The sequence below is a fragment of the Amblyomma maculatum genome, chromosome 10, assembly GCF_055883805.1.
Source record: "Amblyomma maculatum isolate TAMU_Amacu chromosome 10, ASM5588380v1, whole genome shotgun sequence".
Lineage (NCBI taxonomy): Eukaryota > Metazoa > Arthropoda > Arachnida > Ixodida > Ixodidae > Amblyomma > Amblyomma maculatum.
In genome coordinates, this window is record NC_139353.1 from 26,926,350 (window position 1) to 26,944,209 (window position 17,860).

At 43.4% G+C, this 17,860-nt stretch overlaps 1 protein-coding gene across 2 annotated transcripts; it reads right to left on the reverse strand.

Moving 5' to 3' along the window:
• Window positions 1–1,436: 1,436 nt before the first annotated feature.
• On the reverse strand, window positions 1,437–12,933 carry LOC146175951 (U-scoloptoxin(18)-Er1a-like). Of its 2 annotated transcripts, none has more exons than XM_084582325.1 (3): window positions 9,445–9,642; window positions 5,038–5,212; window positions 1,437–1,668 (listed from the first exon to the last, which is right to left on the reverse strand). In XM_084582325.1, exons 1-2 carry the CDS (start codon window positions 9,588–9,590, stop codon window positions 5,083–5,085), a joined length of 276 nt encoding a protein of 91 aa, XP_084438451.1. In that variant the 5' UTR covers window positions 9,591–9,642; the 3' UTR covers window positions 1,437–1,668; window positions 5,038–5,082. The 2 variants fall into 2 exon arrangements, with proteins under 2 accessions (XP_084438451.1, XP_084438450.1); XM_084582324.1 differs by lacking the exon at window positions 9,445–9,642 and adding an exon at window positions 12,611–12,933 and having other exon boundaries at window positions 1,443–1,668.
• Between the last annotated feature and the right edge of the window lie 4,927 nt (window positions 12,934–17,860).

The following is a 17,860-nucleotide window of genomic DNA, read 5'->3' on the forward strand; positions in this document are numbered from 1 at the left end:
GCCGGCGGTTTTCAAGAGCTCTGAAAATAAGACGTATTCGTAGTGTTGTATTTAAATTTTATTTCGCTTAACGCCTTCCCATTTATGTAGTGTATATAATACAATATTTTTTTAATGCTTACTACTTGAAACTTTGCCTGCCTTTTGCTTATTAGTGCCTGGTAAACAAATCACCTGTGGCTCCTTTCATGGCGCTCTTATTCGGAGATTCCAATGACGTTTCTATGCTAGGCGGTATGAATTCATGGTTAATGTCCACGGGTGGCCAGAAATCTTGAAGCCTCGAGTGCAGTTTCACGTAAAGCCCATGTGGATCTTCAGTACAACAAGCTCTTCACGTTTCCACGGTAATGTTCGCTTTCCTAGGGCCTGAGTTAGCTACCACTGAAAACATGCTTCAGATCATGCACGCGACACCTTTCTCGCTTTCTGATCAAGAAATACAAGTGCAAATAATAACAGGAAGAAAAACATCGCCAGGAAGCAAGGAGCTCGATTCCTGGTGGTTACGTTCTCTCGCAGAGGCAGAGCCGGTGGCGTCGTCCCCTATCAGTTGCAGCTCGGAACAACATCCGCCACACCCTCTGGTCACGACGTTCGGGGCACCGTACAGACCCGCGACCCCAGCGCCGCCAACCGGCGGATACGTACCGCCGTCGGCGCCGGTCAGCCTCGCCGGTGTTCTAGCAGCAGCTGTTAGATGCTCAATCCTGAGCAGCCATCAGTGTACTGCCCCATGGCTGATGCTCTGTGGGTCCCGGCTGCTGAAGCCATGAAGACGGGCTTTATTCTCATGCGTGTTTGTACGGGGAGGGGTGTCTGTGCGCATGTGAGTCCATACGAAAAGGCCGAGACCTGATGCGTCTTCGGGAGAGGAAATTAGGCGCACCGTTGTTGGCGGCGGCTGGCGGTTCGTAACCTCGTGGATGACCTTTTCTGTGTCTTATAGTTCTGTTTGTCGTGTTTGCACCCAATATGCAGCGAAGGCTTCCTTAAGGGCTTGCTTAACTGCTGTGGTTTTTATGCCCATACGCTGGTGGATGGCATAGCTCATGTGGAGCCTATGATATGAAATAAAATAAAAGCAAGCCGTGTTTATTTGTTGAGCGTTTAAGGAACGCTTAGCGCCGTTGCGAAGGCCTGAGGCATATAGAGACATTAATGAGGAACGTGAGATCACAACTAATAGAGTATAAAATGCTAGCACAACCGCTACAACGCCTTCCGAAGCTGACACCCGTCCAGAGTATCCCAAATTAATGAGGTTTTTATACTTAAAAACAACTCCTGAATTTATCGAACTAACGCAAAAGTTGGTAAGACATCGGTTAAGGGCATGTGTGCGATTCTTGGCTTAATTGGGCTAAGTTCAAATAATTAAGCCTTTTCACAGCCCTCTATTTTGTAATCACGTCTGTCCCTGAATATATGGACTAGAAAAACAAATTTAGGCGTCCCCCAAATCTCACAAAGTGGTGAGATTTATTAGATGTTGGTCTTTATTTCGGCTTTGTTTATTGTAGGCTTCATTTATTTTGCAGCTTAATTTCAGCACTCCCGCGATTCATTCTTTGATAGATTTTGGTGCTGGCCTGGGTGTCATGCTTTTCATTCAGGTGCTCCGATATACTAGTGACTACAATAGACAAACACCTCTTTGACAAAAGTCTGCAAAAAGGAAAATTGTATAAAATTAATACGCTGGAACAAAAATCGGCGCTTCAAAGAGCAGGAGCAAAAACACTCCCTTAACATTTCACTTCCGAAAAATTGTCATTAGAAATCAAGCTCCGACGCAGCGGAAAGGGTATCATCGGCTAAAGGAAGTAAAACATAGAATATTTTTCTTGCAAGTTTAATTCAAACCGGAAATAATGAGCCTACAGCATCAACAATGATTATGCTTTTTTCAGCTTCAACAGGAACAGGTTTGCACATGACGCAGGATTATCGGATGAAATTATTGGACTATTTAAACATAGAACCTTCCGAGATTTAAAAAGAAAGCTTGAATACTACCTGCCACCGGGTCATATGCCTTCATATCATGAAAGATAACAATTAGGCTAGTGTGTTTCTCACGAAACACCAAAGTAGGCAAACAAAGCCTTTGCTGATGTTAGTTGATTCCGTCTTTGTCGTTTCAGGTCAAATACAGCCATATTGGTGAAAGAAAAAGTTGCAGGTAGGGAATGTGGTCAACTAGTCAGTGCGAGACAATGAAGACTGCGGATGACACATGCCCCCGTCACAGCTCGCGATTAACCGCAATAACAATTTTCTTTTTGCAGAACCGCCACTTTCGTGCGTGTGCGTTTCGCCATTGTAAGTTTGACGCTTGGCCACATGTACGTACATGCACAAATTTACAAAAATGATAGCCACGGTCAAGTGAGGTAAATCATGAGGGTGATTTGATATTGTAATGATATTAGGTAGCGTATTTCCTTTATTGCTCTAGATGTGCCGCCTTTCATAACTCAAATATGAATTCCTTTGTAGCGAGCATGTGCTCGCTAATCTCGCTCTAGTTTCATCGCGTTCTCTCCAACTGAACGTTACTTCATTATCATTGCTTTAGCACTCATAGACATGTCACCTCTATAACACTATGACGCCTATGGACCTCTCATCAGTTTGTAGCAGAAGCAAAAAGAGTTGATTTTCAGTAAAGGATCGTCGGTCTTATGAACGACACAAATCTTTTGCCATTTATGTGCTTGTTATAATGCTTGCACATTTCACAAAAAGTCGTCGAAGACCTGTTGCTCAGCTCTGCACTGAGTCGGCAAGTTTTTTACGCATTTTATGCCCATCTGAGTGGCATAAATGAGCCTCTTTGTGAAAACAGCGGTGGCAAAACACTTTTTTTGTAGGTCATAAGACCCTTTTTATTTTAAGGGCCGTTTTAACTGTGAAACACTCAACTGAAACCCCTTTTCTTCCTAGGCAACACATTTACACTGGTTGTGGCAGAGAGTCCCTCCCCTGTTGGGGTGCATCTACGGCATACCTTGCATGCATGTTACTGCCTCCACAATCGTTTCTTCGTTTCTTAGTGAATTGTCAGATGCATGGGCAGCGTAGGCGTCAGTTTTCCTTGGTCAAATGCTGTGCAACTCCCGTTTTACGGAACTGCGGCAGTCTTAGTAGTATTTCTTCCTTGAACAAGAAATCACGTATTGTGAATGTGGAATTTTATATCCAAGAGCTGCCGATTTCTAGCTCCGAGGTAAACAAAAAACTCCTCCGAAGGCTGATTAAACTATATCAACGTATTTGCACGGCATCCTACACAGCATCGCTAGCGTGTTGCGTCTCCCCGTCCTGTGACTCTTCGCTCTTTTTTGCAAATATTTTTTCCGCTTGTGGCCTCAGGGTATGTTAGAAATTAAGAAATATTAGCGACATGACCACCTACTAAAGGGGCGCGAGCACAATTGTCACATAAACGCATTCAAATATAGTTTTTTCCCACGAAAAGTGCATGACTGCAACTTCCTCCCTGCTCGAGTCGCTACCGCTCCTCCTACGTCCTTTTTGACCGCTTTGCAAAACCACACGTCAATATGAGCTCAATATTTTTTGTTATAGTTGTTAATTTGTAGCTACACTGAAACTTTCCGTAACTTTATAATTCTTAAATCCTATTGTTAAATCCTTGTCGTATTGAAATTTTTCTTAGTTTATGTGTGAGTGTGGTTTGGCCATGTTTTTCTCCTACAATGGTTCTTTTAATTTCTTTTTTTTTTTGCCATAGCGCACTGGTTTTCTCGTTTCTTTTTTTTTTTTTTTTTTGAAGTACATTGCACATTGCATCATTGTATATCGCCGTCGCATTTCATGAACTTATTGCGTACTATATGTCTGTTTTTATTAATATTGTTTTCCCCCTACAATAATGCCACAGTGAGGGCGCTGTAGGTACTCCATATAAATAAATAAACAAATTAGAAAAAGTACATCTATTCTTAGGGCGCATGCCGACTCTTAGATTAGGACCACTTGTCGTTAATCACATTTTTATGCGATATAACATTATCCATTTCGCTATATAATTTTTTACACATTTTCATGTGTTTCCCGAAATTTTTCAACGGATAGTATCGCTCTGTTCCAATTTGCAAGACGTGAATCGTGCAGCAGGGAGGTGCGTCTTTAGTCCTTGTTACACTAGTATGTGCTGAAACATCATGCAGAAAACGCTTTATTTGGCGCGTGGTTGTGCAGTCCTAACGCATTCAAAGGAATGAAAATGACAGACAACACCTAGCATCTGAGGGGACATTGAAAATTTCTCTTTCGGGAACAAACACATGGCAACTACACATAGATAATCGGTTATTAAAGGACAACGGCGGCACTCACGTTATTGCCTACACCACCTTCAGAACCACTAGTCTCTAAACGCGGTAGCTTTTGGAGAAGCGGAAAGAACCTATAAACGACAAACAAGTGATCCTCCTGTGTTTTTCACTTTACTTCCTGATTGACCTATGGGTAAAATGAACAAAAGACGTCAAAAAGCTCGCCCGAACAATCACAGTTTGGCTTGATCATTTGACCATGCAGGATCGAAAATATCTTTCCTATTAAAGCATTTTGTTGCCATGTTGACAGGTGCTGTCGAAGTGAACGGACGAGAGATGATTGGTGGACAACATGTGTAATGTCCAATAACTACGCGACATGGCGGAATCGGCATGTGCTTTGCAAGAAGGTAGTGGAGGGTGGTGACATCATCTACGGAAGCCTAGACTTGTTCCAAAAGCATTATGAAGTAACTCGGAGAAAAATAGTCAATAAAATGTCAATCGAAATGTCAATAGTCAATCGAACTACTGCTGTTTTGTCACAAGCAGGTGGAATCATCTCTATACCTCTATGGAGCGTTCGTTTAAAGCCATATTTTACAACTCCTATGCGATCGATTCACTGACAGAAAAGCCGCCAAAGAAAATATGTGTACAGCCAACTTTGCAAATGGCTTCACCCGGGCATCAGCTGTGAGAGAAAAAAAACGTGTTGACTACTTGCCTTCACCATATGCGCAGGGGCAGTGCCTCCAGTAGCATCCTCCTTTTATTTGACCCAAGCCGCAGCGTTGTCCGTACCAAGAGAGTGGCTGGCAGGTGCGGGTTGCACGTTGCACGCAACACAGTCCAGGATAACAGTCATCAGAGCTTTCGCAATAATCTCCTCGATACCTCCACTACATTGCAATGAACAAAAATGTGGAAATGTGAGAGAAAATTGAACACAGAAAGAGAATTTGCAATTAGAAACCTGAACACCAAAGCTAGACGTTTTCAGAGAAATCTACATGAATGTATCGACTTCCTAATAACGAAACATTTCTTGCTTATTCGTCAATTGCAGGTGACGCTATATAGCCAACTGCACAAGATGCTGAGAAAATGGGGCTCTGTCAGGCTACAAACACTTAGCTACAGGTGACCGAAGGGACCATTTTAAGAGTAAAAGAAATAAATAATTTTCGGATGTATTTCAGCGTGATAGTATGAACGGCCCATCCTTCTAATGTGAACACGTCCGGAGAATCAGAATCTTCCTTTTACACTGTTCCTCATTACAGCCTTATTTATGCGCCAAGGCGGCTCGCATAAACAATGCTACGAAACAAGTGAGTCACACTACAAATGTTGATAATGCATATTAAGCAGACTTTGCAGAGTATTCCGTGATCTCCTGTGACTGTTTCTTAATAGGGCGCAAATCTTCGTTCGAGCACGCCAAATAATTGTGCAACCTATGTACGCTTTCTACATTTAGCAGAGTAGCGTTGAAGTGAACCCTTTCGCAATTTTAACACAGGAGATAGCGTCGCTTCTCTCACGTATCTCGCTATGTGGTTATTTTCGCTCGCTGATGCATCTGCTTTTGCATCGAGGGATCCGTGGCGGAGCTTTCGCCGCTCCGTCGTTCCATGTATCTTGAGCTGGGCGTTGCGCCGGCGCGGCACTTTTCGACGCGTGAAAATCGCGGAAAGAAACGCCGCATGTATCCTGGGCTTGAATGCAAAAATTATGTGTTGCTTTATTTTTTTTTTTCAGCGAAGTATTTGAATTCCATTGATAGGTACGAGGCTGCCCCATTCAGTATGCAAATTATCACGGAGTACGAACAATTGGTGCAATATAATGTTGTAAATTTTTTTGTGCTATATGACGTATTCTACGGGGGGGTGGGCTTCTGAAATATTGCATTAATTTAACTGCTTTGTATGAGCTAGAGACAGGCCGACAAGTCCGCAACCCAAAGAACCGAGCTTTCATTTCCACTGCTCCATTTGTTCTCTTTCGTCCAGACTGTTTTGCTTGCTTAGGTGGTATTTCGCTAGGAGACTTGAATGACGTCACAAAAATGACTTCATCACTGAGTTCTCGAAGCAGAGACTTTGTGGTATCATTGTTTTCTGCAAACGTGCGCTCTAGCGCTAAGACATTAAAATGTATGATTTATAGAAAATTACAACCTCTTTAAACGACGTATATACATTGTTGCTAGTCATCTGCAGTCGTTACGTTACATGTGTGAGTTAATTTAAGAGAGAGCAGAAAGGTAGAATCTTTGCCTTCTTTTTTTTTTGTGATACATTCTGTGGGCTTGTAACATCGAGTTTGAGGGGAACTCGCGCAAGCTGAGACAGACTTCGGAGAAAAGCAGAGAGAATGTACCATCGCGTCTATTGAAAAATAACAATAGCCGAATGGATAGTCTTAAAAGAGAGTAGGTCTGAAGGCTGCAGGAGCACCTGGGATATCGCGAACGATACAATGCGGTCCTAACGCTGTATTCAACTGTTCGGAAATATGTATGATGCTACGAGAGATGTAGCTGCAAAATTATCGCACGGGGAAGAGTGGGCGATGAAAGAATTGTAACAAAACTGACTCCAGCGCGTTTCTTTGTACAACAGAAGCAGGATAGAAACTCATCTATCCATATACATTACACAGCGACAGTGGGGCCGTACGATACCTAGCAACAGTGCGAACCGTACGAGGCACATGATTTAGTTCTCGGATTCGGTGGTTATGGTGTAATTTTTTTTTTTCATAAATGCTTGATCGGTGTGTTGCATTTTTATATTCTGGGCCTTCCTTTTTTTGGGATTAAACTTAAAGATGCAGGTGCAATTGGTACTGCGGTAAGATGTTCATAAGAAGGAAGTTTCGATATTCATGCGCGAAAGGTGCTCATTCTGTTAGCACATCTAGGAGCCTTCCATTCAAAGGAGGCTTTAGTACGGGTATACTTTCTGCTAGAGCAGGCGTACACGTAATCTTTCGCATTTCATATTTATCCGGTGTAGAGTGAGAGCGTGTGGGTAGTCATTTCCGAATATTGTTCTCTGTAGGCACTAGCGTACAGAAAACTAAAGATAAAATTAAAGTTGAAGGTGTCACTGTGAATCGACAACCAGTAGCGGCGCCTCGACGGTATATAAAAGACAAAGTGAGAAAATACAATTTACTAGGTTTTTACTTTGGAAATAGGTAAGTGCGGTAATGTGCGTTTTTCGCTGATTCTGTTGCAATCTTTTAGCCAGACCCCTTATATTTGTAACCTGTCCAGGACCATACCAACAATTCTCCCCACCAATGAAGACGACAAGATAACCCTTGAAAGCAACGAATATATTGGTTCGTGGGATGGAGATGATCTTCCGTTAATAAAAATACAGAACATTGACATAGTGCTACGCGTGGATCACTCTCACCACAGGTAAAACATTTGACATTACGGTGCTGCGGGCTGCTGGTCGCTCGCGAAAGAATCGCGAGCAAAGACAGCAGAGGTTACAAAACGATAACCATAAATTTTGCTGTCCAGGTGGCCCTATCGGGGCCGTATATGAAGGCCAGCTATTCTAGGGGACTCTTAGCACCCCTTTTCCCCCACTTTCTTTCGCTACTGCGCAAGAAGGAAGCAACGGCGAACAAGCCCTACACGTAGGCTCTGGTCGGCTTTGGCCTTTAGCGCGTGTGACAGGCCGAGTACCAAACGGTGAACGGGCACACATTTATAGCCCGAAATATAAGACAAGCAGACGAGGTCGCCATCGTGTTAGCAGCAGCACACTTGGATTCCAAGGCAATCTTAACGGACTCGTGAGAGGCGTATAGGAACGTCCAACAAGGCTGGGTCCTTTACCTCGCCTACCGGCTTCTGCAAAACAGCTCGGGCCTGGCCTAACGGATACCGCAAACAGCCGGTACGCAGCAAGTCCATCTCGCCGCTTCCTAGTCTGCGCTCCGGCCCATTCGGGGCAAGAAGGAAACGAAGCAGTAGATGCCACCGACCGCTGGCTCTCTATTTGGGCAACCTCATCCCCTTCCTCCTCAGAAGAATAGGAATTAACATTGGCCTACACTTTCAGGCAAATAACTCAACTGTATCAAAACAGACACAACATTTACCCTCGCCCAAGTTTAACGAGAGCAGAGGAACGCGCCTTCCTCCGCCCCCTTACGAACACCATGATGTGCCCAGCGACGCTTAAACACTTTGAGACTGCCTTCGCTGGGGAGTGCCCGGACTGTAGGGAAATGTCCTCGGAACTCTTCTACATGGTGTAGGTGTACCCTTCCAACCCTTCCTTTACATCCAATCCAAACCCTACCCGGGAGGACTAGGAGGCGACCCTACTCGCCTGCTCCGACCTCAAAGCCCAAAAGGAGTTGATCAAACGAGCAATGGCGGCAGCGGAAGCCACTAGGGTCCCGTACTAGGGTCTAGTGTTTATGGGGAGAAGGGCAATAAGCCTGATCCCTGATCAACCTCCATATAACAGCCTTTTTAGAGGCAATAAACGTTTTTACCACCACCACTGCCACCAGACGCATCTCGGAGCACACCTTCCGAGAAGCTGCCGTTTTGAATGCGGAGCTGGCGTGGTATTCACACGGGTAGGCTTTCTAACCATATAACATGGGCACTGGAATTCCTCTTTAAGGGAGGTGACGGTGCTCACGTAACGCCGTCAAGAGCCCACTGAGAGTCGCCACTTCCGGTATTTCGCCGCCGACCGCCGTCCATACAAGCAGGGGGACATCTCAGCCCACCGGCACCAGCGATCCCCCTGTACCCGAAAGTTGCCGAGGGAAAAAAAAAGAAAAACGCGCGTCAGGGTCTGAGCAGATAAGAGCTACCCCACCCCGGTATTTTGTACTCCACACTTCTTCTGCTAGCTCATTTCATTTGGGACGAGTCAATTTTATTTTGGGAGCTCTTTTTTTGCTTGACTTAACTTGCCTGACTGTGGACACTTGAAGCGCACCGTAAGGAAAGGTGAGAATGAAATCGGACAGAGAGAAAAAAGGGCCGCAGTAGGGAGCTACGGAGTAATTTCGACCCCCTAGGGATCTTTAACGTGCACTGACATCGCGCAGCACACGGACGCTTCTTCGTTTTACCTACCGGTCGCTTGACTTGCTGTTTTCATTGTTTTGCTCCTCCATTCCTGTCGTACTGGAAAAGGGAGCAATGCCGTGCACGAGAGACGAGCCGGTGCCAGACCGGGGCATTTTCGTGCAAGCCTCGTCGACGCTCGAAGTTCTTGACATGGTGCTGGAGTGCCAAGAAGAGTGCGGACAAAAGCGGGAGGGTAACCGGTAGACGGCGGCAACGCGCCAAAGGCACGTGAGCTTCAGCACCCCAGTCTCTGTGTTCTATTGGCTTTTGTAGTAATTGCAAAATACAGATAAATTTTGTGGAAGCAAAGTTTCGTTGGTGCTATTGCCTCTCCTTCCTGTGAGGACAAGCCAGCACGCAGTGGTGGTCATAACATTCTTAAAGAAAAGTTCTTGGAAGCCTATCAAGACCGCGCAATTTCATCATCATCATCCTCCTCAGCGTGACTATACCCACTGCAGGGCGCAGGCCTCCCATATTCCACCAAATTTCAAATTTAATCGTTATTTGACATCAGAAGAAATTCAAGGCGCATTTCCCCGTCATTGTTTAAAGCATGACAAGCTATATGATTAAAAGGTCGTGAATATTGAGTTGTAGATTTTCAGTTAGAGAAGAAATAATTGAAGCATCCATGTCGTGACGCTTTCTCAAGCAAATGAACAAACATTGAAACAATACGTTAGGACCGCGGTGTCGGTAAGAAAAAAATGGTTAAATGCTGTATTCTTAGGAACTTTTTATGGAGAGATTATTCCCATGAATAATATAAGTGGTTTTTAGTGAGAAAACATTTTGATAGGTGCCTCAATCTCAAAACTAAAGCTAAATGTTGGGAAACGTAAACGTTTGAAATTTCAGTAAACGTTTTGATTTATGGCTGCTCCTACTACCACTTGAATGGCGACCTACAATACAGAGAGAAAATCGAAGATTATGTGTCAAGAAAATATCTGGCTTTGTTTCAAAACGCAGTAGCGTGGTGCTACGAAGAGTGTACGGTATTTCGCATAAGCGGTGCATCCTCTGACCTACTCACGACTAATTTCAACTTAAAGCATTACAAGCTGCGAACAAGGGTCAGGAACCTGATACGCGGAGGCAAGCCCATGGCCTTGTTAGTGCCGCCGAGTCATCCTTGTCGTTTGGGGTGTACGTATTAGGAGCAAATAGCGAGAAAAAAAGTTGGTTTAGTTTGTGGGGTTTAACGTCCCAAAGAGACTCAGGCTATGAGAGACGCTCGAGAATAAAGGCAGTAGTACATCGGATTCATTGATTTTTCATAAATATTCCGATGAAAATATGACTGTACCTGTAAAGTAACCATCACAATACCGGGTTAGAAGACTGTCCAGCCAATAGTACTAATTCAGCAATGGTTACTGAGCATGGCTTTTCGCCTTCGCATATCGTAGCTATTCGACGATCGTATCAGATTGCTTATGGTGAAATTGAACCAAGCTAGACAAGAGCCTCCTTTATTAATTTCAACCAATAAGTTTAGGTTCGTTCGTATAAAGCTAGTACTGCTCTCTCCGCTACACAAGTCAGCGATTTTAGTGCTTCAGCGTGGGGTTCTCATTTGGCATTCCACATTTGAAAACATGCCCGAAAAATTTCAATTTGATCTCGCGCGTGTCGGTGCTGACTTTGCTAGCTGCTAAGTATTTGCCTGACAGATTCCCTGCCTGCGCAAACGCGCAGTACAAAGTTGTGTTTAGGCAGGTCGAACCATATCCTAATATTTATTTAAAGCAATATACGACAATCACATATTTTCCTCTCTATGCCTCGTATGCAACTAGAAAATTACTCCGCGTCCGCATGAAATATATTGATCTTACTTACGCAGCCTTTGGAAATAATTTTTTTGGACGGAAAATATTCAAAAAATACTAAAAATGACGAAACTCTAAAATGTACAATGAGTTTTGTGGCTTGAATATAATATGCGGTTTGTGGCGATATATGACTGTTCGCCATATCGAGCTGAAGTATGAGCTGATGTATGAAGGTCGGTTGCAAGCATTGCTGTTTAAAGGAGCCAAGTGGAAGAATTTGTTCGTAGAGTCTCTGTTTTCATAGTTGGGAGGGGGTTTGTTGAAGAATGTACGTATGGGCGTTTTAGCGGTCTAGGAAGAAGCATTGAATACGCGAAAAAGAAGCAGCTGCTAAAATAATCAGACTAATTTTTTCAGTTGATTTTTCGAAAGCGCAACGTTATTAAAGGCAATTTCAAAACGGTAGCATTAAATACCCTATTGTGGAAGTCCGGTGTCGGCATTCTCGTTGGTGCTAAAAGGTAGTGATCACTATTACGACGCCTCTGATAGATGAACGTTGGCTGACTGCAGAGCCGGGCACAGACAGGTCGACGGATTGGGTGGTGTCTCGAAATCGCAGCCGTATTTTATTTGGAAAAGACGGAGAAAGAGCTAAAGGGAAGAAAAAGAGGGGAGAAAAAGAAAAAGACCAGAAACGATATTCCGTTTGACTACCCTTCGCTACAGACGATGAGATGGGACTCCCCACGGAGGCCTGGATACCGAGTCAGACACATAGCCTTTGGAGTGAGGCCTCTAAGACACTTTCACACGACTTGGTTGAGGAAAAGCTTTATACCTGTGTAGGGTGCACTTTCACAGGCTATGGTAGCCTATGACTGTACGCTAATGGAAGTGTGAGATAATAGAGGTCCAGTGTATGGCAACAAGGAATACACCTCAAGCAAAGTACACATAGAGGAACGCGGATTCTTAGGCGTAGTCTTAATACGGGAGTCATGAACGCTGTTGTGTCACACACTCTTAAAGCTGAAGAGTCAGTGTATCCCCTGTTTTTCACTTTCCTTTTTGATTTGAAAGATGAGTGACACTATTCTGTCTGTACATGGAAACGCTTAGGAAATCTCAGAATTATAGGAGTGCCTGTCTTCCTCGAATGCCTGCACTATAAAAACACCGAAGCTCATATTATAAAGCTGCAAAGGAAAACTGCAAGAATTTCACATTTTTACGGATATGCACTGCCATATTTTCTATCACTCTTGCAATTATCTTCACCCTTTTATTAAATTCATCCTGCGGGGTCACTAATTTATCACGTTATCTTACTGGCACAGCCCAAACCCATAAGCCATATCAATTTTACGCATAGCTGGTAAAATACTTACTCGAAGTGTGTAGCGACCACGCCTTCGATCTTTGATTCGTCGCTGAACCATACCACCCACAATATGCTGATCCTCATCAAAGTAGTAAGCTGTGACTTGATACATAGCAATGATGAAAAGCAGCAGAAAGCTCTTTGTAAGCAAGCAGTGCATCTCTTACAGTGAGTCAAGTTTCAAGTATCCGTGCGCTATACGAGCCAGCAATGAATACAGATAGACTTCACTTTGTGCTACCTGGCGGTTCTGTGCGACATAACACATGCCGAATGGCGCTTGCTTTGTTCATGACTTACGGCATGATAAGGGCTACGAAACATAAAACTACAGACCACCATGTGTCCTTCTCGGCTGCTTTTGAATAATCGCCGAGTATTTGTTGTACAATCGCGTGTCCGAACAAATGGAGCTGTGCTTTTCGCAAGGGGAGAGTTATTTCGGCTTTGTAGTGGCTATCCTACAATACTATGGAATATGACAAAGAGCCGATTATGTGAGCTCCTTAGTACAGCGATTCATTTGCTGAAAATTTTGCTCTGTCAGCGTGCACTTGTTCTCGCTAAGTTTCAGCAGTGCGGGGGATTATTGGTCACCGGCTCAGAAAAAAATAAACGAGGTGGTAATGTTTTTGCTCTCAGACTATAAGCAATTAAAAGAAAAATGGCGGGAGTGTCGTTCTTGAAAGTAGTTGCCATCAATTGCGAGTTGTGCTAAGCATATCTGCCGAGCCATCGCATTATACTTGAAAGATAGCAACGTTGGGATATTGAGGTATTTGCAACTGCATGTTTTGTACATCGCTAGGTTTAGGGCACTCTTTATTTAAATTATTCCTGTATATGGTCCTGAAAATATGTTTTCCTGAAGTAAGCTATGTTTTGAGCGACAATTGCTAGCAGAAGTTGCCACTTTGGATTATGCCGAAACAATATTAAGGATTCGTAAAACCCGAATTTAAGCGTATAATGCGGAAGCTTTAATGTCTTCGGTCCGCGGTTCTGATTGTCGATCCTCGTTTGTGCTTAAGCCTTGTGCTGCTTGCTGAGTCAGTAATCTTCTAATTAATCTCTTAATTTGCGCCACGTTCGTTTGACGCAAACCCATTCGTACACAGTCTGAACCAACATCATTGTGTGGAAGAGCACCCGACATAGAGAGAAATCACCTTTTTACCACAATCGCAAGAAACTGCCTGTATGGGTAACCGATTTTGCATGTCCGACTTAGGATCAAATGGATCCATTTTGATTGCCATGCCATCTTGTTCAATTTGCATTCTTCGAAACATGAACAACGCTATCCCCGGATTTTCGGGAGCAGGATGTTGCATGTAATTATATAAGAATATAGGGTATGGTTATAATGTCTGAAGCTTTCTAGAAAAGACAGTGAAAGACATCTCCTTATTGCCTGCTTCGGCTAGCAATCTGAAGCGCGGCCCTCTTGGTCACCACTAAAGATCCTGCAATCTCAATTTAAGCAACCGCTCCCAAAATGCAAATTGGACTGTGCTACATCGAGTACGTAGCTATCCGCGACGTGCTGCAACTAGAAACGTTTTATGAACTTAGAAGTCACGAGTTGTTGTGAAGTTATATCTTAATGCTTCGCAGTAGCTGTCCCGCGCCGTTTTACGCAACCCGCTTGCGCCATGCTGTTTCTACTCTGCACAGATATCTGCAGCCCATAGGAAAAAAAAAATGTCAGAATTTTGTTATGACAGATAAGAGCGTAGGTAAAGAACTTTTGTTCCCGTCAGTGAGTAGCTTCTCAGGATGGGTACTATAGAGTGATTTAATAATTTGTTAGTTGGCTGTGGCATGTAGAAGCAAAGATTTGAGCTGCAGTGTTCTTAAGATGTCCGTATTTGTTTTGATCGTACGCTGGCAAAAAATGTATAAATATTGCGCACTTCAATGAATAGGCGTGCTACAATTATTTACATAGTATTCCATGTCAGAACCTTTACCTTAAATGAGCTTTGTATTCTCATTTATTTAAACCACCAATAAACCAAGAAAGCTGCGTTTAATTTTCTTTGAGTGAGTATTACCTTTTAGGTAGCACTCTTAGGTGTATTGTGGTTGTAAGTTCTCTAAATACCTTGATTCAAAGGTAACAATTATTTCAGCTCAAGTATTTACATGAGACCAGCAGAAAAATCTGAAATTTTTGCTCGGTGGTTTGTAACAATTACGTTGCTCTCTGATACCCGGCGTGGAAAGCAAAAATTGTTTCATTTATCGCTCTTCTCTTTGTCTTGCACTCCTGTCTGCACGATGTGGGGCGCAGCAATCTACCTACCGTCCTGTAATACATAATAACGTCGAAGATACGACCCAGAAATGAAACAATTCGTCGAGCTATTGTACACAGTGCGGTGAACACATTAATGCAGCATTGCAAAGGTGTTGTGGAAAGTCTGTCAGCAAATCCCTCTAAACGTATGCCCATAAGTGATCCTCCGTCGCCATGTCGCTGCCTCATAAACGCCTAAAGCACTTAAGGAGAAAAAAATATGAACGGAGTCATGAAATCCGTGATAAATCGAATATGGGAGCTAAACATGCTGACGTTTTCTCTAAACGACGACAATGCATATCCAGCTGTGCAGCTAGTTTTAAAAGCATGGGCGAGATAGAAGGTTGGAAAGAAAATGTACTGATGATCCCCTTCGCGACACAATGAACGGAGTCCGAGCAAAATGCCGCAGTCGTGAGCGGATCCTTGTCGCCAGTTTTTGAAAGGGACGAAATCAAAAGCTAGGGCATGTAGGTATGCTCCGCGTGTTCCCAATGTTCTGTGTGTTCCCGCTTATGTTTGTGCAGGGCCAACTCTACGTCAAATCAAAATCACTTTCATGGAAAACAAAACGGTGTGAGACAACAGGGTCCCGTGCAGCAACCTCAAATGCTATTTGTAGTTTCGACTATTAGCGTCAGACGGTCTATGATTATCAATAGTGCAGTAGAGTGACAATCCTCTTAGCAAACGATCTTGATTCAATAAACGATAATTATGCTCAACCAGAATTCTTGAAAGCAAAAAGGTTTTCCTCTCTTTATTAAAAACTAATATATGGCGGCGGATGTCCACTTCTATACTTCTGTAAGTATGCTTGCCGTGTGTAGCCTATCTCGAGAGTTTTCAGCAGCCCGAACCTCGGCCATAGTGCTGTCGTCGAATGTCTTGCAACTCTGTAAACGTTTTGTGTACCATGAACGAACGGAATGGGCGCAAACTGCGAGAATTCTCTTGTAGTACTATACGGCATGAAGACTGCTAGAACAGAGGTCTTCGTTAAAATGATAAGGAGACTATGAAAGGCCTTTTATTAGGCGTATAAAAATTAGTAGTGTTTTTATCACCATCATCATCAGCCTAACTATACTCACTGCAGGGCGAAGGCCTCTCCCATATTTTTCCAATTAACCCGGTTCGGTGCTAGCTGCATCCCCTAGATCCCTGCGAACATCTTAACCTCATCCGCCAAGCTAACGTTCTGCCGCCCCTGCTACGCTTTCCTTCCCTTGGAATTCAGTTTGTTGCCCTACACGACCATCGGTTATCCTCTCTGCCCATGCCTATTTCTTCTTCTTGATTTCTACTAGAATTTCAGTAACTTGAGTTATTTCTCTGACTCACTCTGCACGCTTCCTATCTCTTAATGTTATCCCTACCAACTTTCGTTCCATAGCCCTCTGCGTTGTCCTCAACTTAAGTAGAACCCTCTTCGTTAGCCTCCACGTTTCTGCCCCATAGGTGAGCACAGGTAAAATGCAACGGTTGTATACTTTCCTCTTGAGTCGGGATTGAACTCCACTTAAACTTATAAAATGTTCGAAAGTACTGCTTGACGACGTTTGGCATGGTTTTGCTTGGTGGTGTAACATTGAGAGACTGCCAAATAGTTTGGCAAAGCGTTAAACATGTTTAGTTGGTTTGGTTTTTAAATAAAAGAAAATCGCAGTTTTTGTTGCTTTTCTCCATGCACATCTTCATTCATAATTACCGACTTACTATTCGAGCTGCATATGTCGTCAGCTTGAATTTCTTTTCCGAAATAATCTACGACTACATAAGCGGATTAATTTCCATTGTGAACACTGAAAACTGCATGAAGTACGTAACCGTCATGATTTTGACGCAACATTATATGATAGTTGTCGGTAAACAAGCTTATTTTGCTGGTTTGGCTTGGGTTATCGGTTTTAACGTAGAAAAGTACTCAGACTATGAGAAGCGCTTATTTTTCTGGGCTTTGAAACATCGGACTACTCATAAAAAAGCCAGCCATCATAGAACACATGTAAAGCGCAGGACTCCTTTTTGAGGCAGAAGCTGTACTTGGCTCATAATTCGCATAGACAGGTATTGTCTGAAGCAAGCTGAAAAGAAATCCCGTCAGGCCTGCTCATGTCACTGTTAATTGTTGCCAACTGTTCTCGAGCCACCGAAGCAGCGATTGAGACGATGACATGTACAACAGTTGCTCCCCTTCCTCCCCCCACTGTGTATTCTGACAACAGAACCAGCCTTTCATAAAGGCCACATGTCAGTGTAATTAGGATTACCAAAAATGTAACATCAGATCAGTTCGTACTCACTGCGAATCTGGGCCTTTTGCTTTTCTCGCTTTGTTTTTATGGTTCTCTTGAATATAGTTTCACACTATATTGCTAGTTAGTTAGCTGGGAGAATTATTATATCTTAAACGTTCCTCTACATTCATAGCTTGCGTGTCTCTGACAGGAGGCTAGAGAATTCCTGGCAGGTGTCATCATGCAAGTAAGAGTGAATAACAAACAAAATCTCTGCATTTCTTCCCTAACAGCATTAGCGTAAATCTTCACTTTCTGTTTCAGTAAACCTCGATAATGCTAGCTGGGGAAAATATCAAATATTTGTTGCGGTTCATTCATCGTCGGGTTTTTAAGTTCTATCATTCCGCCCTCCTAGTTGCTGTTTCGACCCAAAGCAGCTAACTAGATTTATAAAATGACAATGTCAGCCTCTGGAACGCACGAAGGCGTAAAAACTAGCTCGAGCTGCCTAGGGCTGGTTCCTTGTGTTTCCATTGTTAAGCAATGTCGCCAATGCTGCAGTTGTGGAGTTGGGTATTCTAAGAAGCTGCAGAATAGCCATTGAAACGTAGACTCTGATCGATGTGCTTTTTGTTATATCATGGCAAAATATAGGGCAAGCTTCTAAGGCTCGCGTAAAGGTTGTGATGGCCTAATGGAGACATTGTTG